The sequence below is a fragment of the Nicotiana attenuata genome, unplaced genomic scaffold (assembly GCF_001879085.1).
Source record: "Nicotiana attenuata strain UT unplaced genomic scaffold, NIATTr2, whole genome shotgun sequence".
Lineage (NCBI taxonomy): Eukaryota > Viridiplantae > Streptophyta > Magnoliopsida > Solanales > Solanaceae > Nicotiana > Nicotiana attenuata.
The window spans coordinates 174,587-201,173 of NW_017671263.1; the positions used below are offsets into that span (position 1 = coordinate 174,587).

The 26,587-nt window shown below is 36.9% G+C and overlaps 2 protein-coding genes across 2 annotated transcripts; both read right to left on the bottom strand.

Moving 5' to 3' along the window:
• Positions 1 to 1,872: 1,872 nt before the first annotated feature.
• Positions 1,873 to 25,614, bottom strand: LOC109207149 (lysine--tRNA ligase-like). The gene is given in 17 exon segments (XM_019370029.1): positions 1,873 to 2,359; positions 2,561 to 2,637; positions 20,135 to 20,190; positions 20,854 to 20,997; positions 21,114 to 21,182; positions 21,271 to 21,414; positions 22,427 to 22,583; positions 22,663 to 22,682; positions 22,684 to 22,760; positions 22,872 to 23,106; positions 23,108 to 23,151; positions 23,252 to 23,381; positions 23,505 to 23,567; positions 23,635 to 23,744; positions 24,332 to 24,417; positions 25,104 to 25,215; positions 25,412 to 25,614. Coding segments are annotated over 14 exon segments (1,416 nt in total). The 5' UTR covers positions 25,190 to 25,215; positions 25,412 to 25,614; the 3' UTR covers positions 1,873 to 2,359; positions 2,561 to 2,637; positions 20,135 to 20,139.
• LOC109207141 lies at positions 4,660 to 6,218 on the bottom strand. Its single transcript, XM_019370026.1, has 2 exons — positions 5,612 to 6,218; positions 4,660 to 5,015 (listed from the first exon to the last, which is right to left on the bottom strand). Exons 1-2 carry the CDS (start codon positions 6,216 to 6,218, stop codon positions 4,660 to 4,662), a joined length of 963 nt encoding a protein of 320 aa, XP_019225571.1.
• Positions 25,615 to 26,587: the final 973 nt, after the last annotated feature.

Here is a 26,587-nt window from a genome sequence, read left to right on the forward strand (position 1 = left end):
ATTGACGTACTTCTCATGCATTGCATTCATTTACATTGACACATGACAAGATGGTGTTATATACGCGTATATATGTATACTATATGTATATGGGATATGGGAAAGGTTACGGTGTTATATACGCACCACCACTAGATCAGTTGGTATACGTTGATGATTTTGCCCATAGTGACCGAGATGATAGATGGGATGCCCTCAGAGGCTTGATGATGTTATGAACACATGCTATGCACGACATGACATTCATACGCATATGCATGATACTATAAGTATTTCATGATTTACAGAGTTATCCAGACTTACAGGTTGTGTCATTTATTCCATGTTTCTTTCATGTCTTTTATATACTTATTTATGTGCCCTACATACTCGGTACATTATTCGTACTGACGTCCTTTTGTTGGGGACGCTGCATTCATGCCTGCAGGTATAGACAATAAGTTTGACGAGCCCTCATAGTAGACGAGGTTAGCTTTCAGCGAAGGATCGGTAAGACTCCACCTCATTCGGAGTGCAGCCAATTCTATGAGTCATCGTGTCAGGATTTTGTTACAAACTTATGGGTAAGTCGGCCTGTCCCATTTGATGTCAAATACTCTTAGAGGCTTTATAGACAGAGGTTCATTCTGCACAGTATGTCAGAGGCCTTGACGGCCCATATGTATTCATGTTTTAAAAAAGATGGTTCATTGATATAGTGCTTTCCCACTTGTAGTTATGCATTACGAGTTGTGACCATGTTTGCCCAATTACCTATGATAGTATGATACGAAATATACGTTACGTTGCTACTCGATTGAGTAAAGGCACCGGGTGCCCGTCGCGGCCCATCGGTTTGGATCGTGATATTCAGCCTTCAAACTAACTGTCACATGTGCACTGTACATGGTCTAGCTTCCACAACACATGCATAGCACACTTCTTTGTAGTCACATGTTTTGCACACTTGTTTTACAACTTTTCCCACACTTTGTCTTGTCTGCCTTGCCTTGTCTTGTTGGACCATGCCTCGCACATATATCTCATGACAATGCTCTTGTCACAGCCTTGCCGTCCCACTGACCTGCACGCATGCCTTTGTCAAGTGCCATGCACCTGCCTACCTTGATCTTCCATAGCCGTCTCCCACAACCAAGGCTGCCTTGCCATCACTCAAGGCACCTTGTCCAGCTGACCTGCCCAAGTCCATGCACTTAGGCACGCTCCCAGCTCCGCACATTGCTTGTCAAAACCCACATGAACCCATGTCATGGGGCAATGTACAAGCCCTTGGCATTGAAACTACCCGACATCTGTCACGTCTCAACATTGAAACTGCCCGACATCCGTCACGTCTCAAAGTTAGGGGCTAACACTAGGTCCCGTGGTCCATTCTAGCTCCATTTGCTGTTAAACTATGTTTTTGCAAGTACCACCACAGAATTTAACCTCATTAATATGTAGTTTAACGAGGTTGATGAACTCGAGTTTTCTGCTGATAACAATAATGGTCCATCTTAGAGAATTAAGAGTTTATATAATTACGATATGGTTATAGGGAGAACCTAAAACAAAACCTGCAGGCGCCAACCTGACCATAAAATCATTCAATTTCCAGGATAAAGCTTCATCACTCCTTTTAATCATTTTATTGTGCAATTATTCTTATGTTATATTATCCTATTTTGTCAAATTACGATACAATTGTAAACATGTTAAGGTTACACATGTACAGAAAAAGCACCTAAATCAAAATCTCCATTGCTAGAGCACTATGACACCATTGCGAGAGCAAATTTTATACCAATGGGCTAATGGAAAGTGAACCACTTATACAAAAATCCATGACCAAACCTAAGACCACTTGTCTGAAGCTACTTGGAAGGTTTGAAGCAAGTTAACTTGGATTTGGTCTTTAATGGAAGAATTAACAACCTATAAAAGAAATTCATGACCAAACCTATGAGTTAGAGCACTAATAGAAGACTCCAAACCGAGAGCCAAAAGAAATTACGAATAGCGACCACATCAATAGACCTGGATGAGTTTTGAATTTTTTTTTCTTGGTAACTTATTACCTATTACAAACCCTTTCTACCGCCTTTGATGTTTTATCCATATCGCTATGTTTATAAACTTAAAAAACATTAACAGAATTAAGAACAGAAGCTACTTTCTGAGTCTTGTGTGCGTGTTGTGTGTATGACCAAAGTTTCCAATACTAACAAATTAAGGCTAGCATTTGCCATACAATTGACAATTATCATAAATCAAAACGTCAAAAAGATAGTGCAAAAAGAAGCTACTCCAGGAGCAGCAGAAACTCAACGTCAAATATTTATGATCTTCATTGTGAGCTGTGACACCTGCTTTTCCACATCTGTACCAATGCATGAGCACGTTAGTAGGTAGTTCTCTCCTGAAGACACAAATTTACGCATGCCAAAAGCTGAAGGACATGAAAAGTTATGTCTACATGCAGAGGCAAAAACAAAAACGCTCATAGGCTTCCCAGCCTTGACAGTAGAAGGGGGAAAAAAGGAAGACAGGCATTATCTACCAGTCTACCAGATTTATCTACCTTGTGTTGTAGGTCCATCCTGAGGTTTTGCTTGTCCATCATGAGGCTTGGCAGATTCCTCCCGAGGCTTTTTATTGCTGGGATGGAGAAAAGAAAACTCAATAAAATGTGTGAATGTAATAAATAGCTGAATGGAAAAGCACATGAGATCTGTCTTAGAAATACAATAAGCCTCCTTATGGAACATTTCATTCTTGCTCTTTTTAGACCGTCGAATGATGACATTATATTATATTCCACAAAGTCGCAACACAGACTTTAAAAAACCTGTGAAAACCGTATAGTTTCTGCATTTTCTACTTTCCACCAAGGCTACAAAGTACACAGCAAGTTAACTTAGATTATATCTTGAAAAAGCAACCCCTTCAGAACACCACCTATTTCTCCACTATAATAAAAGGAAAAAACGGTTTTGGCAGCTTGAACCTTGCCGCAGACAAAAGCTTGATATTTTGATATGGATAAAGGGGAAGGCCCATTATCCACTGAGTTTTGAACCATTTGCCGCGGGCCCTTCGGCTTTTCTCGATAATCAGGAAAAAGAAGAGGTGTTTATAGCTTTTCTTTCAAAGCTCCCAACTGATAGCTTCATGGACAAGGATAAAGCTTTAGAAGCAACCTAGAAAGCCATTCACAAGGTCTCAAGCTAAGGAGAAGCAAGACAAGGTTGTTGGGCTTCAATGGGAGATCAAAAAGGCGCTAATGGTGGAAGAAGAGCTCAAGAATTATGGAGAGGATTTAGCTAAGTGCTACACTCATTTCATGATCCAAGTCCAAGTCCAAGAGAAGGTAGATTGGGGTCCAAGCACCAGCCAAGGAGGGCCTAAATTAAGCGCCTAAATCAACTCACAAAGGAGCTCAAGGAGGGGCGGCCAAGACATAGGAGGAGTCAAAGTTCCTTATCTTGTTTCCTAGTTTGTTAGGACATATTTGATGCTTTCCTAGGTAGTTAAGGTTTTGTTTTTCTTTTCCTAAGATTATTGGAATTAATTTTCAAGATTGACTTGGTTTTTGTTTCCTAGAGTTTTACCTTTTCCTATGGTAGTTGAACTTGTTGTCCAAAGTAGTTTAGGACTTTATTTCCTTGTTTTATTAAGTAGAATTTTCGTGACCCCTTCCCTATATAAAGGGGTATCTTCTTTGCTTTTAGATTCAGACTATTATCAATAAAAATTATGAGATTTTTCTTGCACTCATGTGTGGCTACTCTTGGATTTATTCTTCAACCTTCAAGACTCAACTTAAGGTGGTAAGATTAAACTCTTTCGAAATCTTAGATCATTTCTTTAGGCTTATTGTTGTTCTTATTATTCTAAAGGAACGGGTTTCACAATCTATCTCTTGTTTTTAATTCTCTACCAAAGGCGATTAGTTCTTAGTTAGCTAATTGTTGTTGTTAGGATTCAACTTCAAGAATAGACTTCTTGAATTCAAGAACTCTTTCTTGAATTCAATCTATCTTTAATTTTCCGTCCTTTTTTTGTTTCTCTATTTTTTTTAGCTTCCGCACGTTTCTTGATTTCTTGTTTTTCTTTAGTAATTCTTGAATCCCCTATCGCGTTGTTATCAAGCGGTATCAGAGCATAGGCTAATCAAGATTTCAATCTTTGATAATCTTGGAGGTTCTTGAGCAACCAGAAAAAACGAAAATCAATCCTAAAAAAAAGTGTTATTGCTCATTATTATTTTTAGAATTCAAGTATTATTTGGTTTCCAAGAAAGGATAAAGAAGAGGGGATCCTTATTCTTGAAGATTAAGGAAACTTCTTTCCTTATTCTTGTGGGTTTTGGGTTTCCTAAAATTCTTTCCTTTTTTTTTCTACTAACCAGTGTTAAAAATAGCGTGAAGCGAGGAAAAGCGACAACCCCCATTTCACGAAAAGCGAGAAGCGAAGCGCCCGCTTTTTTGAAGTGAAGCGGAATTTTTTTTAGAAAAATTTAAAAAAAATACGGCATAGACAACACATGTAATTGTGAGCAAATGTTCAATACTTGAATTAAAAAACTAAAGAGTAGCATCAATTAAAGCACAAAATAAGCATCATATTCTTCTACAAGATTGTCAAGAGTAGCATCAATTAAAGCACGAAATGAGCATCCTATTCTTCTACAAGATTGTCAAATTCTTGTATTCCACTATCATTATTATATTGCTCGTCATCTTCTTCATCAACTACAGACGAAGTAGCTGCCTGTTTTCCCTTCCTCTGTGAACTTGAAGTTGAGGTACTCCCCCTCAACCTCAAACCATAAATCCTCTCCCCAATTCCACGCGCCTCCGCAACATCACCCCAAGTGATACCAGAAGTATCATCAAATACTTCTCCATCTGCATGATCTTCCGGGACTCCAGTTAGCCATTCATTAGCATCATCGATGTTGTCCAAACTAATTGGATCAATTACATTGCGAGCGTTGTAACGACGCCTCAATGTTCTATTGTACTTAATGAAGACTAGATCATTGAGACGCTTCAAGGTTAGTTTGTTCCTCTTTTTGGTATGAATCTGCAAATAATAAGTAATTTTTTTTTGATTTGCACCGGGTGTCCGAGTCTCTTAGAGCCCCGACTAATCCCGGGGGTGCACAGGACCTCGGCAAGGAGTTTCCCGCAAGTGCACCACGGTTAATTCAGGTTTTACCCAGTCCGATGGCCCTCAGAAATTGTTTGCACCCAGTGGGTTTCGAACTTGAGACCTTGAAAGGGAGCAAACCCCAAGGCTCAAGTCAATTGCCACCAGGCCAACCCCTGAGGGTTGCAAATAATAAGTAATTAGTAAGATTAAGACAATTGAGATATAATTTAATTATCTCAATATACTAAATCTTTCTTATTAGTTCTTACATGCTCAAACACGCTCCAATTCCTTTCACACCCGGATGAGCTACATGTTAGACTTAGAACCTTGATGGCAAACTTTTGTAAATCTGGAGTGGAATAAGCAAATTGCTTCCACCATTCAATTGTAGAAGTAGAACAAATTTTCAAAACATAATATTAATAAAGAAATAACTTATTAACTATAAAACAACATATAAGCACTCGCTCACCTGGTGACTTTGTCGTTCTTTGTCTAATGGCCATGTTTTTTCCAAAAAGTTGTTCAGCATTCCTATAAATACTAAATTGCTCTGTGATTTTATCTTGCACGGATTCTTCAGGTATCAACTTCTCAATGCATTCATAGTATCCACTCCACAAAGGTTCATCTCCTAGAATCCTCTCTTCATTGGCATAAAACAGTTCCGGGTTCAAAACAAGTCCAGCTGCATGCAAAGGGCTATGAAGCTTACTATCCCACCTTTTATCTATGATCTCAAAGACTCTTTTGTATTTTCTTTGATCACTAGAAGAGTCTTGAATAGCCTCCTTTGCCCAATCAATTGCTTCGTACAAGTAGCCCATTGGTGGCACTTTAACTAAAGGACCACCAATCTTCAATGCATGAACCACATTGTTCCAGAATGAAGTAGAAAGTATAATATGTGCAGATTCTCTCCCTCGAGCTTCCCTTCCATAGGCACTGCTAGTGTACTCATCTGAACCAAACAACTTCTTCAAATTGCCTTTTTGCTCATACATCCTAGCCAAAGTCAAGAAAGCAGTAGCAATTGCAGGTTTCACCAAGCTTCTTTGTTTAGTGAATCTCTTCATCATTGTTCAATAATAAAGGCCTTTGAACAATATAGGAATGCACTCTAACTGCCTGATTAAAGACAGTGCTGAAGGGTCTTTCCCTGAAAATATCACCAAAGATCAAATTAACAGAATGTGCTGCACTCGGAGTCCAATAGATATGCGGGTACGCAGCAGACATCAACTCACCAGCTTTAACATTTTCACTGGCGTTGTCCGTGACAACTTGAACAACATTTTCTGCTCCAATAGAGTCTATTACTCTTGAACAAGGAGTACATTTTGGTTGAATCAGTCGAAGAGTCGCTTGCATCAACGGACTCAAGAAACAGGCTTCCCTTAGGAGAATTCACCAAGATATTGATGATCATTTTTAAAATTTCTCGCTGTCCACTTATCCATCATAATAGAACAACCAAACTTGTCCCATTCTACTTTGTGCTCCTCAACGATTTTCCCATTCTACTTTGTGCTCCTCAAAGATTTTGTTCACCTCTGCCACCTCTTTTTGTAGATATGGCTCATACTAAGTTGGAGGCTTCATTCCTGGTCCATGTTGGCCTACGGCCTCAATAAATGCAGCAAAAGTGTCAGTATAATTAACACAATTAAAAGGAAGACCTGCATCATACATCCATCGGGCAAAAAAGGTTACTGCACGGTCCCTCAAAATCGCTTTTGCATCAACTTGAGGATTACCACTTTTTCCTCCCTTATCTCCAGATTTTTGCGGGAAGTAACAATCCATAGGACCTTTGGTCTTGCCAGTAGATCCACAACTAGAAGACATTGGTGGAAGCATCCTTCCCCGTTTTTGTGATTTTGGTGGAAGCGACGAAGCATCGTCACCTTCTTCTGTTTCATCATCATCGTCATCAAGATTATAAAGTTCTTGTTCATGAATCATTTGAGTCTTTAACTCTTTCTTTTTTTGAAGGTATGCTTTCAATTCTTCCTTCACATGACCCGGAACTTTAGGACAAGATGCGACATTTGGATCACCACCGATTAGATGCGCTTTTTGACGATAGATTCCTCCATTTGTAATCTTATCACAAAAAAGACATCTAATGGCCATCTTGTTGGTCTCGCTAGCTCTTGCCGAGTAAGCCCAAGCTGGGTCTTTCCTATCTTCTTTTGGCGCCATTAAAATATCAACTACATAACACATAAGAAAGGCAATAAGAACTAAGAATAAAAAATATATAATTTGGCAGAAATCTGGGCAGATTCTGGGCAGAAACAGGGCAGAAATTTTCTGCAAAAATTCGCCAGCATTTCGGCGCTTTTTGGACGTTTAGAAAGAAAAAGAAAAAGAAAAAGATTAGAAGAAGAAGAAGAATGAATGAAAATAAAAACATACCTGTTGAAACTTGAAAGCTATTGTTGACTTGTTGTAATGTTGAAGAAGAAGAAGAAAAACCCTAGTTTGTTGTAATGTTGATAGTTTGTTGTAATGTTGAAGAAAAAGAAGAAAGACTTGTTGGTTTTTTGAAGAAGAAAGGGCTGCTTCAAAACCCTAGTTCACGTTGCTGCTGAAGAATGACAAAAACAGAACTGGATTTTGGGTCTTTTAATTGAAAAAGACACGGTTGGGCTTTTATTTCAAGAAGCGACCGCTTCTTCCGCTTTTTTTTAGGTAGTAGCGATCGCTTTTCAGTACCTGCGTCGCTTTTGGTACTGGAAGCGCCTGACCCTACGCTTCGCTTCGCTTCTCACTTAAAGCGAGAAAGCGAGCGCTTTTTTGAACACTGCTACTAACCAATTCCTATTATTCCTAGGTTTGATCATTCACTTTTCTTTCTTTTTCTAATTCCATATTCTTTATCACTAAGGGTTGTGACTAGTAAGATTTATTGATAAATCTAAAGATTAACGACCAAGAGTTGCATTAAGTGAAAAAAGGCAAGAGAGGTGAGAACATCAGAAGGAAAAGCCAAATTGAGAGATATATATTGCTTTGTTGTATAATGTCTCGTACAGGTAGTGATGATGAACAAAGGGTTCTTCAAGAAGCCGAAATTAAAGGAATGAATGGTTTCACCTTGCAAGCTATGAACCAACAATTTGAAAGGTGGAATTTGCAATTCCAAGAGATGAGGGCCACCATTGCTGAGCAAAATATTACAATAACTGAACTTAGGAGGGGACATAACGCTAGACCCCAAGCTAGGAGAAATGTACCCGCTCCCATTGTAAATCATGAAAACTCTATCGATGATATTGATTTTGATAGGGTAGGAAGAAGGGGACAAAGAGGAAGACTAGAAGATGGTTGTTGGGCTAAACTAGCCCAAATACACTCTTAATATGGTGTGAAATTGTCCGTTTTAGGCCAAGCCCGCACGGTTTTCCACAAAAGGCCTCACACCATTAAGAGATCCCTACACCTTATATGTAGACTCCCAATCTTTTCAGCTACCAATGTGGGACTTTGTTCACACACCCAACAATCTCCCCATCGAACTAAGTTCCACGTGGCCCACTACCATGATCCACAAGTCATTTTTCGAGATTACTGTGTGTCACCCTCATTGTTAGAATATTATGGCAACAGAAGCCCGCAACTAGCTTCTTGTGTGCGTGCCGCCCCGCACCATCACTCCGCCATCTCCATGATCGTCCCGCTGAACTTGGGCTCTGATACCATCTTTTAAGGGAACAAGGGATCTAGACTTGTATCTTGATTGGGAGAGAAAAGTGGAAGCCATCATTGACTACCACAACTATTCGAAGGGTAAGAAGGTTAAACTTGCTGCTGTTGAGTTTTCTGACTATGCAGCAATCTGGTGGAAAAAGCTTTCTAGGGACAGATTGCAAGAAGGACAAGCACTCGTTACTACGTGGGCTGAGATGAAGAGGGTAATGAGGAAGAGATTTGTGTCATCACACTTTCAAAGAGATCTACAACAACGTCTTCAAACTTTGAGGCAAGGGTCAATGTCTGTAGATGAATACTTTAAGGCAATGGATATGGCTATGATCCAAGCTAATTGTGTAGAGGAAGAGGAGACTATTTGAATGGTTTAAATTAGGAAACAGCTGATGTAGTCGAATTACAACAATATGTAACTTTAGATGAGTTAGTTGAATTAGCTATAAAGGTAGAAAGACAAAACAAAAGGAGACAGCAATCTAGCTCATGGAAAAGCCGACCAACTATTATTCCAAAGAAGCAATGGCCGAAATATGAGGAGACACCTACTCTTAAATTCCGTGAAGACAAGGGCAGGAGCAAATTGGAATACAAGGATGGGGTAAGCTTGTTATGCCTAAAACTTCTACTTCTTCTATTCAATGTCTCAAGTGTCAAGGGAGAGGGCATAAGGCTTTTCAATGCCCAAGTAGAAAAAACATTCTAATCAAAGAGGATGGGGGAAATGAGAGTGAAAAAAGTGAACCAAGTGAAGAACAAGAAGAAAACTTTGTAGAGAGTGAAGAAAGAGATGGAGTACATTGATAGCGGGGTGAATTTTGTGGTTAGGACGCTTATGCACATTAATTTGGGGGACTCTAATGAAGAACAAAGGGAAAACATATTTCATACTCGGTGTGGGATTAAAGATAAAATTTGTTCTATGATAATTGATAATGGGAGTCGTTGATGTACTTTCAAGGTTTTGCACCTCTCAAGTACAAAGAAGAGAGAAAAACAAAAGCACCCCGCTAAAGTTTTTCACAAAACTAGCGAAAGCGTTCTTCAAACTCACATTGGAAGAATGTAAGATGGGAAGAAACCTCACCCACACGTTCCCCAATCCCGTAAGATTGCAAGAAGCGTTGAATAAAGGAAGAACAATGAAATAAAAAGTAAATCACGTTTTTGAAGCAATAGCTTAGAAAAACTAATCACCAACCTTTATTTTCAACATATTGAGCCCTTTAAATAGGCCTTACAATGAGTAAAATTGATAAGGTTAAGGAAAACTAATCCTAATTAAACTAGAATAAAAATAACGCTAAGAAAGCATATCCTAACTAAAATATGAAAAAGAATTCTAGTAAGAATGGGCTACCAACTAACAATCCTAGTTTGACTAGAACTACAAATATAATCCTACTAAAACAAGAATTAAATTACTAGGAAACAAGAAATAACAAATCCTAATCTTTAAGGAAAAGAAATCCTAATCTTGGTAGGATTCTTCGCTTCTTGAATTTCTTGGATTTTTAGCATTCTTGATCTTGCATCATTCTCCTCTGGTTGAAAAAGACTCGTCCTCGAGTCTAACAGCTTTTATAGATGGCACAAAATTTGCTATAGTAAGAATGGAGACCCAATGTTCACCAGGTTTTAAATTACATTTTGCTAGTTTATTATAAAAACTTAGCATGTGGTCAAACTAAATCCCACTTTCTAAGTTTCAACTTTCTACCAAGTCTTTCCATGTAATCTTTCTATGTTGACTCTCAAACTTCAACTTATGATATGAAGTTATTGATGTTGGAACTTCATGAAACTTAGCCAACTCCATGTCTAACTTTGAATTAAGCATAGAGATCGACGTTCTTCTTGAGACTGCATCAATTGCTATGCTTGTACACCAACAGTCACTTTGATGATGGTGATATATATTAATGAGGTGAACACATCTTATTTCTCCAATATACCTCAAACTCTCCATTATCCACTCCTTCTTAGGTTATTCCTCTTGTTCATTTTTATGGACTTTAGGATTAACGCAATATTGTTAGAAATATGCTTTAGAAGCTGCTCTCAGTAAAATTATTTTACTGTTTCAGCTTAAGAGTTATTTACTGCAGTAATTTAGTTTGAATTTGAAATAATTTTGAACTAGTCTTTAGGAGTGAACTAGTCTCTAAGAGTTAGTTATTTTCAGCAGATTTTTTGTTGATTTTTAGGTCTTTTAAGTTAGTATTTCTCTTATAAATTGTAGTCCAAAATGCAGTAAAATAACATAGAATTTTCAGCTTCAGTTCCTTTTACATCTATTCCAGTATACTCTTTTTATTTTCTTGTCATCTTCCCCAGTTATTTCCCTTAATTTCTTTTATCAAGAACCAACAATTGGTATCAGAGCCAACTTCTTAAGGGACCTAAGTAAAATCTTTTTCTTGAGTGAGATGGAGACTGAAATGAGTTCTTTGATGGTGAAAATTACCAACTGTGGGCAGTGAGAATGGAGACTTACTTGGAGGCTTTAGATCTTTGGGAGGTCATGGAAGAGGATTATGATGTTCTTCCGCTGCCTAACAATCCCACCGTGGCCCAGATCAAGAGTCACAAGAAAAAGAAAACTAGGAAATCAAAGGCGAAAGCAACTTTGTTTGCTGGTGTGTCTGCAACAATTTTCACGAGAGTTATGGCTCTCAAATCAACAAAAGAAATATGGGATTATCTGAAGGGAGAATATACAGGAGATGAAAGAATACGAAGCATGAAGGTGTTGAATTTAATAAGGGAATTCGAGTTGCAGAAAATGAAGCAATCTGAGACTGTCAAAGAATACTCAGATCGGTTGCTTGGCATTGTTAACAAGGTAAGATTGCTTGGTACTAAATTTAAAGATTCAAGAATTGTTAAAAAAATTCTTGTTACGGTGCCTGAAAAATATGAAGTATCCATAACTACCTTGGAAAATACAAAGGATCTATCCAAGATTACCTTGGCAGAATTGTTAAATACATTGCAGGCACAAGAGCAAAGGAGGCTTATGAGGCAAGATGATATGGTTGAAGGAGCATGGCAGCCAACCACAAAACTCAAAGCAAGGGTAATAATGTAAAGAAAAATGACCCACCTTGTCAGCACTATGGCAAAAAAGGTCATCCACCATTCAAATGTTGGAAGAGGACAGATGCAAAGTGCAAAATTTGCAACCAACTTGGTCATGAAGTTGTAATTTGCAAAGGCAAATATCAAAAGCATGAAGCAGATGCCCAAGTCGCCAATGAAGAAGAAGAAGATCACTTGTTTGTGGCAACTATTCTTTCAACCAAAAAAATCTGGATTGACAATGGTTGTACAAACCACATGACATATGACAGAATCTTTTCAAAGAGTTCACGTCTATAGGAAATAAGAAAGTTGGAATTGGAAATGGTGATTATATTCTTGCGAAAGGAAAAGGAACTGTTGCAATCCCAACAAATTCAGGTACTAAGAAAATTTCAGATGTTCTAATGTTCTTGATATTGATCAAAATTTATTAAGTGTTGGACAACTAATGGAAAAAAGATTTAAAGTATCCTTTGAAGATAAATATTGTTTCATTTATGATGCAACTGGACTTGAGATTTTAAAGGTTAAAATGAGAGGTAAAAACTTCTCATTTGATCCAACCGAAGATGAAGAATGGAGCCAAAAGAATCTACAAAGTGCTGATAATCCTCCAATTAAGGACATATGTGAAAATGAGGTAAGGAAAAAGTTGTCAATATTTCAGAAAATGCAAATCTGGAAGAAAGTTGACAAGTCTCAAGGCGAGATGCAAATGAAGCTGAAAAACGAGCCAACTTATTTCATTGACAATCATGAGATGCAGCAAAATACAGAAGTGAACTCGATTCACTGCAAGTCCAAAGATTAGTTGGCAGATTTACGTATAAAGTCGCTTCCAGTTAAAGGTTTACAAGGCACAAATTCAGAATTTGCAGCTTCAAAAGCAAGGAGGAGTGTTAAAAATATGCTTTAGAAGCTGCTCTCAGTAAAATTATTTTACTGTTTCAGCTTAAGAGTTATTAACTGCAGTAATTTAGTTTGAATCTGAAATAATTTTGAACTAGTCTTTAGGAGTGAACTAATCTCTAGGAGTTAGTTATTTTCAGCAGATTTTGTGCTGATTTTTAGGTCTTTTAAATTAGTATTTCTCTTATAAATTGTAGTCCAAAATGCAGTAAAATAACATAGAATTTTCAGCTTCAGTTCCTTTTACATCTATTCCAGTATACTCTTTTTATTTTCTTGTCATCTTCCCCAGTTATTTCCCTTAATTTCTTTTATCAAGAACCAACAAATATGCTGACTTGTTTGGGATGATTGAGTCAACAATCAAATTAATATTGAGTTGAGCATCTCTGAAAGGCGAAAAGTCAACAACACACATGGCCGGATAATCCAATGGATCGTCATAAAATTTTGGTGGTAATTCCTCAAGTTTTGGATCCAATGCATGTTCCTCGTCTCTTTGATATTGGTCTTCATCAGCTTCGTCCTCTTCAATCCCTTGATTATCTGAATAATTATCATATTGGGCATGGTGCCTTGGTACCCTTGTGCCTTGGTCAGCTTTAACCTCTTCAGCTTGCTCAATATAACTTGTTTTTTGAAGTTGAATTGGTGGATATCGAAGTGGTAGACATGGCGGTAGCACTGGTATGTTATATGGTGATGGAGGTGGTCGTGCTGGCGGAGTTAGTAGGCGTTGTGATAGATTTGGTGGCTGATTTTGAAACACCAAACGTTCAACTAATTTAGTCAGATTCTCCATTGATTCCTTCAAGTCATCTAGCTGTACTTTAATTTCTTCGTTGTCTCGTTCAATGATAGTAGTTCTTAATTTATGAACTCTTAATTGAAGATCCATTGAAGAAAATCACGAACTTGGTATTTTCTTGTTTGGTGACACGATGAACAAGGTAGCAAATCAAGAATTCGGACCTGGAACTTGCGCTCTGATACCAAATTGATGTACTTTCAAGGCTTTGCACCTCTCAAGTACAAAGAAGAGAGAAAAACAAAAGCACCCCACTAAAGTTTTCACAAAACTAGCGAAAGCGTTCTTCAAACTCACGTTAGAAGAATGTAAGATGGAAAGAAACCTCACCACACGTTCCCTAATCCCGCAAGATTGCAAGAAGCGTTGAATAAAGGAAGAACAATGAAATAAAAAGTAAATCACGTTTTTGAAGCAATATCTTAGAAAAACTAATCACCAACCTTTATTTTCAACATATTGAGCCCTTTAAATAGGCCTTACAATGAGTAAAATTGATAAGGTTAAGGAAAACTAATCCTAATTAAACTAGAATAAGAATAACGCTAAGAAAGCATATCCTAACTAAAATAGGAAAAAGAATTCTAGTAAGAATGGGATACCAACTAACAATCCTAGTTTGACTAGAACTACAAATATAATCCTACTAAAACAAGAATTAAATTACTAGGAAACAAGAAATAACAAATCCTAATCTTTAAGGAAAAGAAATCCTAATCTTGGATGGATTCTTCGCTTCTTGAATTTCTTGGATTTTTAGCATTCTCGATCTTGCATCAGTCGTGCTAATGTTGTGAGTGCATATTTGGTGGAAAAGTTAGGGTTGGAATGGACGAAGCACCCTAGACCGTATAGGTTGCAATGGTTCAATGATGGTGCCATAGTGGAGAGGTTAAGGTGAATAAGTAATGCATGGTCTCCTTTAAGATTGGAAGGTACGCTGACGAAGTTCTATGTCGTATCTTGTTGGGGCGCCCGTGGCAGTATGATAGGAGTGCTTGATGGGAGGAAAAATAGATACACTCTTGAGCATAATGGCAAGAACTACATTCTTGCACCTTTAACTCCTCCCCAAGTGTATAAAGATCAAAAAAAGATAGAAAGAATCAACGGGGAAACATGGGGAGGGATCAAAATGAGAGACTAAAGGGAAAGAAAAAGAGGAAAAATATAAAATGAGGTGTGAGGAGAGAGAGCAGCAGCAATGAGAGAAAGGAAAAGGTGGGGAAGAATGGAAAAAAAAAAGCATTGGTGAGAGGAAAGAGGCTAAGATTGAAAAAAAAGTGAGCCTTGCAAAAAGCCAAAGAGTGTTTAATTGCAAAAAAAAAGAGGGGATGCCTATTATCTTGTTCACTTATAAGGAAGTTCTGCTTAATAATGATTCACTAACATCCTCTTTGCCTAGTGTTATTTCTAACCTTTTGCAGAATTTTGAAGATGTTTTACCCGAGGATCTTCCTAAAGGTTTACCACCTTTAAGAGGAATAGAGCATCAAATTGATTTTGTGCAGGGATCACAAATTCCTAATAGGCCGGCTTATAGGAGCAATCCCGAAGAAACAAAAGAATTGCAAAGACAAGTAGAGGAGTTACTTGATAAGGGATTTGTAAGAGAAGCACGAGTCCCTGCTCTGTGCTCGTGCTTTTGGTGCCAAAGAAGGATGGCACTTGGAGGATGTTCGTGGACTGCCGCGCCATCAATAAAACAACGGTAAAGTATCGCCATCCTATTCCTCCTTTAGATGATATGCTTGACCAATTGCATGGTTCTCAAATATTCTCTAAAATTGATTTGAAGAGTGGATATCACCAAATTAGAATGAATCCTGGAGATGAGTGGAAAATTGCCTTTAAAACTAAATATGGATTGTATGAATGGTTAGTGATGCCGTTCGGGTTAACTAATGCACCTAGTACATTCATGAGGTTAATGAACTATATCTTTAAGGATTTTCATGGAAAATTTGTAGTTGTTTATTTTGATGATATTTTGATCTTTTCTAGATCTTTAGAAGAGCATGTCGAACATTTGAAACAAGTTTGTAATGTGCTTAGGGAGCAATAATTGTATGCAAATCTATTCAAGTGCACTTTTTGTGTAGATAAGGTAGTTTTCTTGGGTTTTGTTGTGTGTTCTAGAGGTGTTTAGGTAGATGAAGATAAAATCAAAGCGATTAAAGATTGGCCTGAACCTAAGAGCATTACTGAAGTTAGAAGTTTTCATGGACTTGCTAACTTTTATAGGAGATTTGTTAGAGATTTTAGTTCAATTGCTGCTCCTTTAACTGAAGTCATTAAGAAGGATAAGGTCTTTAATTGGGGAAAAGAACAAGAGCATGCATTTAATATTTTAAAGGATAAATTGTGTTCTGCTCCTTTGTTACAATTACTTGACTTTAATAATCCTTTGAAATTGAATGTGATGCATCTGGTAGAGGTATTGGGGTTGTTTTAATGCAAGATTCTAAACTAATCGCTTATTTTAGTGAGAAGTTGAATGGGGCTGCATTGAATTATTCTACTTATGATAAAGAATTGTATGCCTTGGTAAGGGCTCTTGCTACATGGCAGCATTATTTGTGGCCAAAGGAGTTTGTGATAAAAACTGACCATGAGTCCTTAAGATACTTGAAAAGCCAAGGTATGAGTAGAAGACATGCCAAACGGGTTGAATTCATTGAGACATTTCCTTATGTGATTAACTACAAGCAAGGTAAAGACAATATAGTTGCTGATGCGCTTTCAAGAAGGTACGCTCTTGTTTCTGCTCTTACTTCTAAATAGGGGTGTGCATTCGAATCGGTTTATCGATAAATCGAATCGATTATTTGTTATCGGTTTATCGATATCGGTTTACCGATTTATCGATTTCGATTTCGATATTTTCCTTATCGATTAATCGATTTCGATTTTGATTTTGTCCTCTTCGGTTATCGGTTTATCGATAAACCGATAAGAAATACTTAAAAAAAATAATAGTAATAATTTTTTTTTAATTTTTTTTTTCCCTTATTCTATAATACCCTTTCCTTTACCCTAAGTCCCTAACCCTATTATTTCATCTATCACATTTAAGGAATGATCATATTTAAAGCTCAAGGGAATGAAGTTCAAATTAATGGAAAATAGAATTAGCCGCGATGATGTATTTTTTTTTATACTGTTGGAGTGTTGGTGGCATACATTTGATCCCTTACTTTAGTCTCGTTGCATGTGCTTGTTGACACAATTTTTATGTTATAAACGATGTTTGTCTTATTTTAGCTTCTTTTGGGCCATATAAGTTAGGCGTGTTTATAGCGATATACTTTCCGTGGAATCCCGCAAATTTTCTTATTGGTGTAATCAATAACCGAATCGATAAGCCCCAAAAATCGATAAATCGAAATCGAAAAAATCGAAACCTTATTGAAACAATAACGATAAGCATATGTATAAATCGATAATCGATAAGTAATTATCGATAAGGGTCAAAATCGAATCGATAAATCGAATGCACACCCCTACTTCTAAATTAATGGGATTTGATCATATTAAGGATTTATATGTTGATGATTCTGATTTTGATGTAGCATTTTCAGCATGTTTAAATGGGCTTTTGAGAAGTATAATATGAAGGATAGGTTTCTTTTTAAGGAGAATAAGCTTTGTGTCCCTAATTGTTCTTTGCGAGAAGTTTTGTGAGGGAAGCACATCGTGGGGGGGCTTATGGGACACTTTGGTGGGCCTAAAACACTTGACATCCTTGCTGAAAATTTCTTTTGTCCTAATATGAGAAAAGATGTAGAAAGATTTGTGCTCAATGCCTTGATCTAAAGTGTTGCCACATGGTTTATACACGCTATTACCTGTGCCTATTTCACCTTGGATTGATATTTCTATGGACTTTGTGTTAGGACTGCCTAGAACAAGGTATGGTAAGGATAGCATCTTTGTTGTGGTAGATAGGTTCTCAAAAATGGCTCGTTTTATTCCTTGTTTAAAAACCAATGATGCTTTTCATGTTGCTAATTTATTTGTTAGAGAAGTTGTTAAATTGCATGGTATACCTAGAACTATTGTTAGTGATGGGGATGCTAAGTTTCTAAGCCACTTTTGGCGTGTGCTTTGGGGAAAATTGGGAACAAAATTGTTATTTTCTACTTCTTGTCATCCACAAACTGATGGGCAAACTGAGGTAGTAAATAGAACCTTAGGAAATATGTTAAGGGCTGTTCTAAAAGGAAAATTAACGTATTGGGAGGATCACTTGCCTATGGTAGAATTTGCTTACAATCGAACTGTTCATTCAACTACTGGTTATTTTCCTTTTGAAATTGTTTATGGCTTTAACCCCCTTACACCCCTTGACTTATTGCCTTTGCCTACTAATGAGATGGTTAGTCTTGATGGAAAAAAGAAAGCTGATCTTATGAAGACTATTCATGAGCATACGAGACTTGTAATTGAGAGGAAGAATGAGCAAACAACAATACGAAGAAATAAAGGTCGAAAATTAGTTATCTTTGAGCCTGGTGATTTGTTTGGGTTCATATGAGGAATGAGAAATTTCCTTCAAAAAGGAAGACAAAATTGCACCCTAGAGGAGATGAGCCATTTAAAGTACTTGAAAGGATTGGAGATAATGCTTACAAATTGGACCTTCCAGGTGAGTTTCAAGTAAGTGTTACTTTCAATGTTGCTTACTTATCCTTGTTTGATGTAGGTTCAAATTTGAGGATGAATTCTTTTCAAGAGGAGGGGAATGATAGCTTCATGGACAAGGATAAAGCTTTAGAAGCACCAAGAAAGCCATTCACAAGGTCTCAAGCTAAGGAGAAGCAAGACAAGGTTGTTGGGCTTCAATGGGAGATCAAGAAGGCGCTAATGGTGGAAGAAGAGCTCAAGAATTATGGAGAGGATTTAGCTAAGTGCTACACTCATTTCATGGTCCAAGTCCAAGTCCAAGAGGAGGTAAATTAGGGTCCACGCACCAGCCTAAGAGGGCCTAAATTAGGCGCCTAAATCAACTCACAAAGGAGCTCAAGGAGGGGCGACCAAGACATAGGAGGAGTCAAAGTTCCTTATCTTGTTTCATAGTTTGTTAGGACATATTTGATGCTTTCCTAGGTAATTAAGGTTTTGTTTTTCTTTTCCTAAGATTATTGGAATTACTTTCCAAGATTGACTTGGTTTTTGTTTCCTAGAGTTTTACCTTTTCCTATGGTAGTTGGACTTGTTGTCCAAAGTAGTTTAGGACTTTATTTCCTTGTTTTTTTAGGTAGAATTTTCGTGACCCCTTCCCTATATAAAGGGGTATCTTCTTTGCTTTTACATTTAGACTATTATCAATAAAAATTATGATATTTTTCTTGCACTCTTGTGTGTGGCTACTCTTGGATTTATTCTTCAACCTTCAAGACTCAACTTAAGGTGGTAAGATTAAACTCTTTCGAAATCTTACATCACTTCTATGTATTCAAGAAAGGTGATAAGTTTAGGCTTATTGTTGTTCTTGTTGTTCTAAAGGGTCAGGTTTCACAATCTATCTCTTGTTTTTAATTCTCTACCAAAGGCGATTAGTTCTTTGTTAGCTAATTGTTGTTGTTAGGATTCAACTTCAAGAATAGACTTCTTGACTTCAAGAACTCTTTCTTGAATTCAATCTATCTTTAATTTTCCGTCTTTTTTTGTTTCTCTATGTTTTTAGCTTCCGCACGTTTCTTGATTTTCTTGTTTTTCTTTAGTAATTCTTGAATCCCCTATCATGTTGTTATCACCAACTCATGCCAAGCAAGCATCAAACCACAGTTCAGAGCATTGTCCAATTTATAAAAGACATAAGAATTCCCCCCACAAATCCCTTGCCAATTAACAATGCAATATCATGTAACTCGCTCTTTTAAGGATACATCATCAAGCTGCTTTTAAAACATGTGCTACGTCTGGCAATTCAACTCTCAAAGCAGCTTTAGAGGAGTCACCGACGGATTTTAAGAGCTTCTAGCATCACTCATTCTTCTCTTAGTTATCAATATTATTCCACCAAATAAAGACAACTTCACATGCATAATGTAATGAAAAATATTTATCTATGAGAATTTTAAATATGTTTCACTGGCAGCTAACCCTTGCTCAAACATAAGATCATAACAGAAATTTATAAGCAAATTTTTCTTGTTTCCTACAGCTAAGCAGAGACCACGATTTAGCACCACCCAAGAACAACCTAGTGAATTATTTTGAAAAGATTCCTCAAAAGTAGGTCACCCAAAGCCACTGCTTGGTCAATATTATTAACATGGATATTATTTACAATCTATGATAGTGTTGTCCAGCGCAGCTTTCATGCGCCTCGACTATTGCACAACTATTGCACACAGGAAGTAACTCCACCTACCAAGACTAAAGATATTCAATTGATCTATCAGTTTACTAGGTTTAATATCACACTAATGCCCGCAAATATCATTCAGAGGACAGAATGGAGGAAATATTTACCTTTCCTAGGAAGGTGGCTCATCCTGTGGTTTCATGGCTGGAAAGAGTAGAACTTCCTGTTGAACAAATTATAACAAGGGAAAGAAAAAAAAGATTTCAGTATCTAATTTAAATGATAGGAAACACTAGCTTTCTCAAAACGAAATCACAATAAAAGGAGTGTGAGCGAAAATGCAAAGAAACACTAAGCTGGTAAATGACCAGCACTACCCTAGTGGCCTGTTCTCCGAATGCCTCCTCTCCATCCATTTAGAAATGGATGTGAAACAGAACATCAAAAGAATTAATTGGAACTGAATGGCCATTTCATCCTAGTTAAAATAAAATGCACATTGAGTCTAACTAAACCCCAAAAGCTAGATCATGAGGTGAGAATTGTCTGAAATCGTATAACGAGACAATCCACTTTCTGAACCAACGTCAAATATTGTAAGCTCCCCAGATGCCTAGAGTTGGACATCTGGAACAGGGACAGCATGGTGACCCACCACTGGATAAACCAAGAACACCCATTATTCTGGCTTTGGCTTTGGCTTTGATACCAGGTCAAAAAAATATACATTAGGCTTAACTCAGTCTCATGAGGTGAGGATTGTCTAAGTCCTAATAGGAAACAACAACCCATTCCCTCAGCCAAAGTGGATACTCTAACATTCCGAGATAGAGTAGAACTAAGTGGTCATTTCTTACTAACAAAGAAAACAAGTGAAGGAACAAACCTTGATGTTTTGTGAATCTGTTAACAACATTGCAAGTCGGTCAATACCCAATCCCCAACCACCAGTAGGAGGTAATCCATATTCAAGAGCTGTACAAAAGTTCTCATCCAGTGCCATAGCTTCATCGTCACCTGATTGTCGGTCCTGAATTGACATTAATCATGCTAAAATAAGTAGTGGCGCATAATAGAAATGACACAACAAGATGAACACAGCACAAACACAACAACCAAATCAGGATGCAGTCTTCCCACAGATACCTTGAGTTGATCAGCAAAACGCTGGCGTTGGACAACAGGGTCATTCAATTCAGCGTATGCATTGCAAAGCTGTCAAGTAATTTAACAGAGAAGAAGCACATTACAGCTTGTATTGGGAGTGCTAAAAACAGTTTGAAAGACTTGACAGAATACATACTTCATGCTTGTTAATAAACAATTCAAAACGTTCTGTCAGGCCTGGTTTCGATCTATGCCACTTTGTCAAAGGACTCATTATCTCTGGATGGTTGATGATAAAAGTAGGGTTAACACATGTCTCCTCCAGAAAGTGCCCTACAAGCTGAATTCACAACAAAGATGAAGGAGAATTATTAGCAATGTTAGAAAGCTTCTTAGGTGAAAAAACTGGTAATAAATAGCAGTAATGTAGTGCCAAACGAATGAGAACACCGACTCCCATAAATACATGTTTTTTGAAGTATCACCAATAAATGTACAACAGGAAATAACTTTAAACATTTCTGGGGATGATATGCAAAAAGGCAAACATACAGCAAAATGATTCACATATTACTCAAAGTTAGATGCAAAAAAGCAGACATACACCAAATTGATTCACAACCAATTTAACAATGAGGCTCCAACTAGGGATATCATTTTTAAGATTCACGAAAACCTCTATTGCCAATAACACATAATACAGGAAAAATGACACAAATATTTTTTTATTTATTATTTGCACCGGGTGTCCGAGTCTCTAAGAGCCCCGACTAATCCCGGGGGTGCACAGGCCCTCGGCAAGGAGTTTCCCGCAAGTGCACCACTGTTAATTCAGGTTTTACCCAGTCCGATGGCCCTCAGAAATTGTTTGCACCCAGTGGGTTTCGAACTTGAGACCTTGAAAGGGAGCAAACCCCGAGGCTAAAGTCTGTTGCCACCGGGCCAACCCCTGAGGGTTGGAAAAATGACACAAATATTGCAGGATATTAACACTAAGATAGCACTAAAATGCCAGCAATCCTTTTCATCTCTATTTATTTCTTCTAACATATGATAGGTCGCATTCCTCTTTTTTTTTTCTAAACATTTCCCTTTTTGGTCTAATTTTTCCACACTGCCCTCTCTCTTTCTTTACCCTAACCTTCTGCTGCCTCATGTGGGGTTCTCGTGGAGAGAACAGAAGTGGATCTCCTCGTCCATAAGAACCCCTTTCCTCTATTCATCTGAAGCAAAGCCCCGAAACTGAAAAAGATTCCTGAGCATCACAATATCGCACTAGACGTATTATAAGACAAGTTTCTAGATTGCATCCGTAAGAATCAGCTACAAGAAGAGATAAGGAAAAAAAATACTTTATCAAGTAATCTAGCTGTTGTTTGAGGAGGAGGACATTTGATCTCAAGCTTTGCACAAGCGTCTATGAGATATTTGTTAGCTTCAACACTTGAGAGATCCTTGGGTATATTCAAGTTTGCAACCTTCTCCAATTCCTCTACCATATCAATCCGTCTGCAGAAGCAAACAGCATAAGTATCTTGGTGCATTGAAAACAAAAGCAGAACACGACATAATAGAAGAGCTTCCAAACCTGAAGGGAGGAGTGAAGTCAAATCTCAATGGGGTCATTCTCCAGCCCCTTTGCATGATACTTGATTATATAGCCACCTGTAAGTTCCTTCACCATCCCTGTTCATGTATGGTTAGTAAGATAAACTATAACAGAATAAATAAAACGAAAAGACTAAATATACATAAGTTTCCACTACAATATTTGGATCCCAGTTTTTTGGTACTGACCACTTAGTATTTTTTCAGTTAGATCCATCAAGTCATTGTAATCCGCATATGCCATATAGAACTCGCAAGTGGTGAATTCAGGATTGTGTGTCAAGTCAATTCCCTCATTTCTGAATTGTTTCCCAATCTCATAGACACGATCCAATCCACCAACAACCAGCTCTTTAAGATATAGTTCAGGAGCAATACGCATGAAAAGCCGCATATTCAAATCATCGTGGTGGGTCACAAATGGCGCGTGCGGCTGCTCCACCAGCAATCATGTTCATCATGGGGGTCTCTACCTGTTACAAATAGGATTGTGTATTTTAACTAATTTATTCAAGCTAAGCTCATAATCTCAAATGAAAAAAGGCAAAGTAAAACAACTTCATAAACACTGCCCTCTAAGAAGTCACGATTATCAAGAAAGCTTCGAATATAAGATATGATCTTTGCTCGGGTCTTAAATATGTACCGAATCTCTAAGTTCAGCATCAAATCCAAATAACGCTGTCTATATCGTGTTTCCTGGACGTAAAGAATAAATGAGCCACAACACATCAGAGGCATAAAATCTTTTAAAAGGAAATAGGAAGAAAGCAAGGCAATTGACAAAAGAAACTTTATGAAGAAAATAAAGGCATAAGATACCTGATCTTTCAAAACATATGTATCTGGATTTCGGCCACTTCCCGGGACCCATGCTTCAATTTTCTGCAGTACAATCAGATACCGTTCAATTAAACTGGTCTTAGACACAATGCAAAAAGAATTAGCTGACCTTAGTTGTATCCGTCTGGGCGCCTTTCTGCCGTGGCATCATATGAAGACAATGAGACATCACTTCGAATGATTTGGGAAAAATACTCAGCTCTCCCTGTTTACTCTTTCCTGATGAATGAGGTAAGAAGAATTAGAAGAATATATTACTAAAACAAACATCGGTATTATCATCTTCTGCAGCCTGGGATCTTTGCATAAACTACACCATGTCAAGAAAGATATTCACCTAGAAATTTTGGTGCAGACAATAGTATTCGAAGTGAGAAACTATAGCAAAACCCAGAATCCTAAGTGCACGTAAACACAAGAAATGTTTTATATTCAACATTAATGCTGAAATGATATCCTTTTATAGTTTTTTACTAGTCCTTTGAGTTCTTATAAGGAGGAACTTTGTACAACTAAGCTATTCTAGAAATTCTTGGCCTATGACTGAAGTACAGTGAGGCGTGAGAGTACAGCAATACAGGATGCCACCATAATGACTTTTCTAAGATTCAGGGATGCAGGATATGTTAACACCTTTTTGTTTTCAGTACCTTTCCCCTACATTAATCTATGGTGCTTAAGCATGTGAAGGAGTGATAATGAGAGCAACTTTTCTCTTCCATCGAAACTTGTTTTTCTAACACCATGACCAAATCTATCACAGAGAACATCTGCCATAAACTAAGAAGACCTAGCGAATCCCAAACCTGGACACCCAGTAATTCCGACAATATCTCCACGCTTCACACCAGAATGAAATTTAATAAACGCGTCTTCATTCAATTCAGAATCCCTGCACATACATCAAAACATAATACTTCTCAGTGATAAAAAGTAACTTGATCACTTAAGCAATTCAACAAACACAAGGGTCTTAAGACAAGAATTTCAGAACATGCACTGAAACTGTTGATGATGCCACTGATTCAGCCATGAAGTTTCAAACATGTTATAATCACATTTACAGAATTTTGGTTTATGCATTTCCTAGATCTATAGCCTATGGTACTAAAACAAAAGGATAACAAAGATCAAATACCTCCCTTTGGCTCCAACAGACAACTACTCTCAAAAGGCACTTACTAGGTTGCCTTGGCCATCTACGGCTTTTTTGTTATAGATTCAAATAAATATAAGGAACAATTAAGATAAAGATATAAAGTTGTAAGAATGCGTCCCAGGAGGAACTGGATGCCTCGAAGTTATGAGTGGGACTATAACAGATGCTGTAATTTTTCTAGGAAGATTGAAGGAGATTTGTATAAAGAAGGAGAAATATCCCCCACCCCCCACCCCCCCGGTTACTGACCAAGAGAAAGCATATGATAGAATACCACAAAGTCCTTTAATGATGATGAAGAAGAATATATTCATATGAAATATATAGTATGTAGCACTGAGCACACTGGAAGCTCATCCACCTATTCTTGGCATAAATTAAACCCAGAAAACAGCAAAATGAATGAGTAATATAACCACCTCGCACTTGCCATAACTTGAACTTTGGCACCTCCACCATGTAAATCATAGAAAAGCAGCTTTGCAGAAGACGCGCGTTTATTCATTATCCCACCTCTTACTCTTTAGCAATCTAACACTTAAAACACTATTGTCAACTTTTAAACTGGAAAAATATCACAAAAAATTCCCTGTATCCTTATCATTCTTATAAACTAACAAATATGACCTATTTTTATACCCAAAAAAATCTAAAACATTTTTTTCAGAAAAAAATTACTGCATAACCAAAAACCAAAAAGTTAATAGAAAAGGGGAACTGGAGTCACCGTTGGATCCATGTCCTCATCACCGGCTGCAGCATGCTTTTGAGACTGAGTGCTTGGCTTGTTTTCAGATTTCCCCTTGTTTTCAGATTTCCCTTTCTTTTCAGACTTCCCCTTGTTTTCAGATTTCGCCTTGTTTTCTGGGTTCTCCATTTTGACTCCGACGAGAAGAATTAAACCCCAGTTGACGGCGCCGGAGGTAATTTTTACCCTTTAAAAATAACTTTCCCATAAGGCAAAATTATAATTTAATTATTCTCCTTATATATAGGATTTTAAATTAAATAAAATTTTGCTTATAAAATTTTTCCTTATTTGAATCATATAGAAACTCATAATATTTGAACTATTAAAATTTACTATAAATAAACCATTTTGGCTTTTCTATATCTTTTTACCATAAAAGACATACTCCAAAATTTATAGGAAAAAAACTAATTCGAATTAAATACTAATTCCTTCAAAATACGTATGAAGGAAATTTTATCTATTTTTGCCTTTGAATTATGTTCGTCTCACAACCAAGGGGTAGCAAAGGGTCTCTAAAATTTTATTGTTAATATGATTCCTTTGAAATAATTTTTTAGAAAAAAGTATCCTATATGTAGTTAAAAAAGAAAATTATCTTTTTAATAAGGAACAAAATTTTGTCTTTAAAGTATTTAGCTATTTTTAATTTAAATACAAGATATATTGAGTTTAATTACAATTTTGTCTAGTATGAATTATGAAATGCACTTCGATTTACATGATTAAAAGAAAAATAGAACATAATTCTATATTAAAAGCGCGAAGCCCCTATCAAAATTTCATTCTTTTTTTTTTTACCCCTTTAGAAATAGGTTTCACATTGGATTAAATTATAATTATAAATTAATTATTTTTCTAATATTTAAAAATTTCAAATCAACTAAAATGTTCCTTATTTGCAATAATGCAAAGTCTGTAATAGGTAGGAACTTAATTCACCTAGGGAAGTTATATTGTTAACTTTTTTTTTTTATCCTAATTAGACTATCCAAGACAAGGCGCATGAATTATCATTCTTTGTTTCTAATCTCTTTTAGTAATAAAAAATAGCAATAAATATTATTATTATTACATAACAAAAACACCGATCAATATTTAACAAATCACTAATAAAATATTTTGGTGGTTGACAAGAGTCAAGTACATTAA

Coding starts and splice junctions, on each gene's coding strand:
- LOC109207141 (XM_019370026.1), bottom strand. CDS start 6,218: ATGATGAAGAGATTCACTAAACAAAGAAGCTTGGTGAAACCTGCAATT. Junction 5,016..5,611: donor AAGAACGACAAAGTCACCAG/GTGAGCGAGTGC, acceptor TCAATGATCTAG/TCTTCATTAAGTACAATAGA.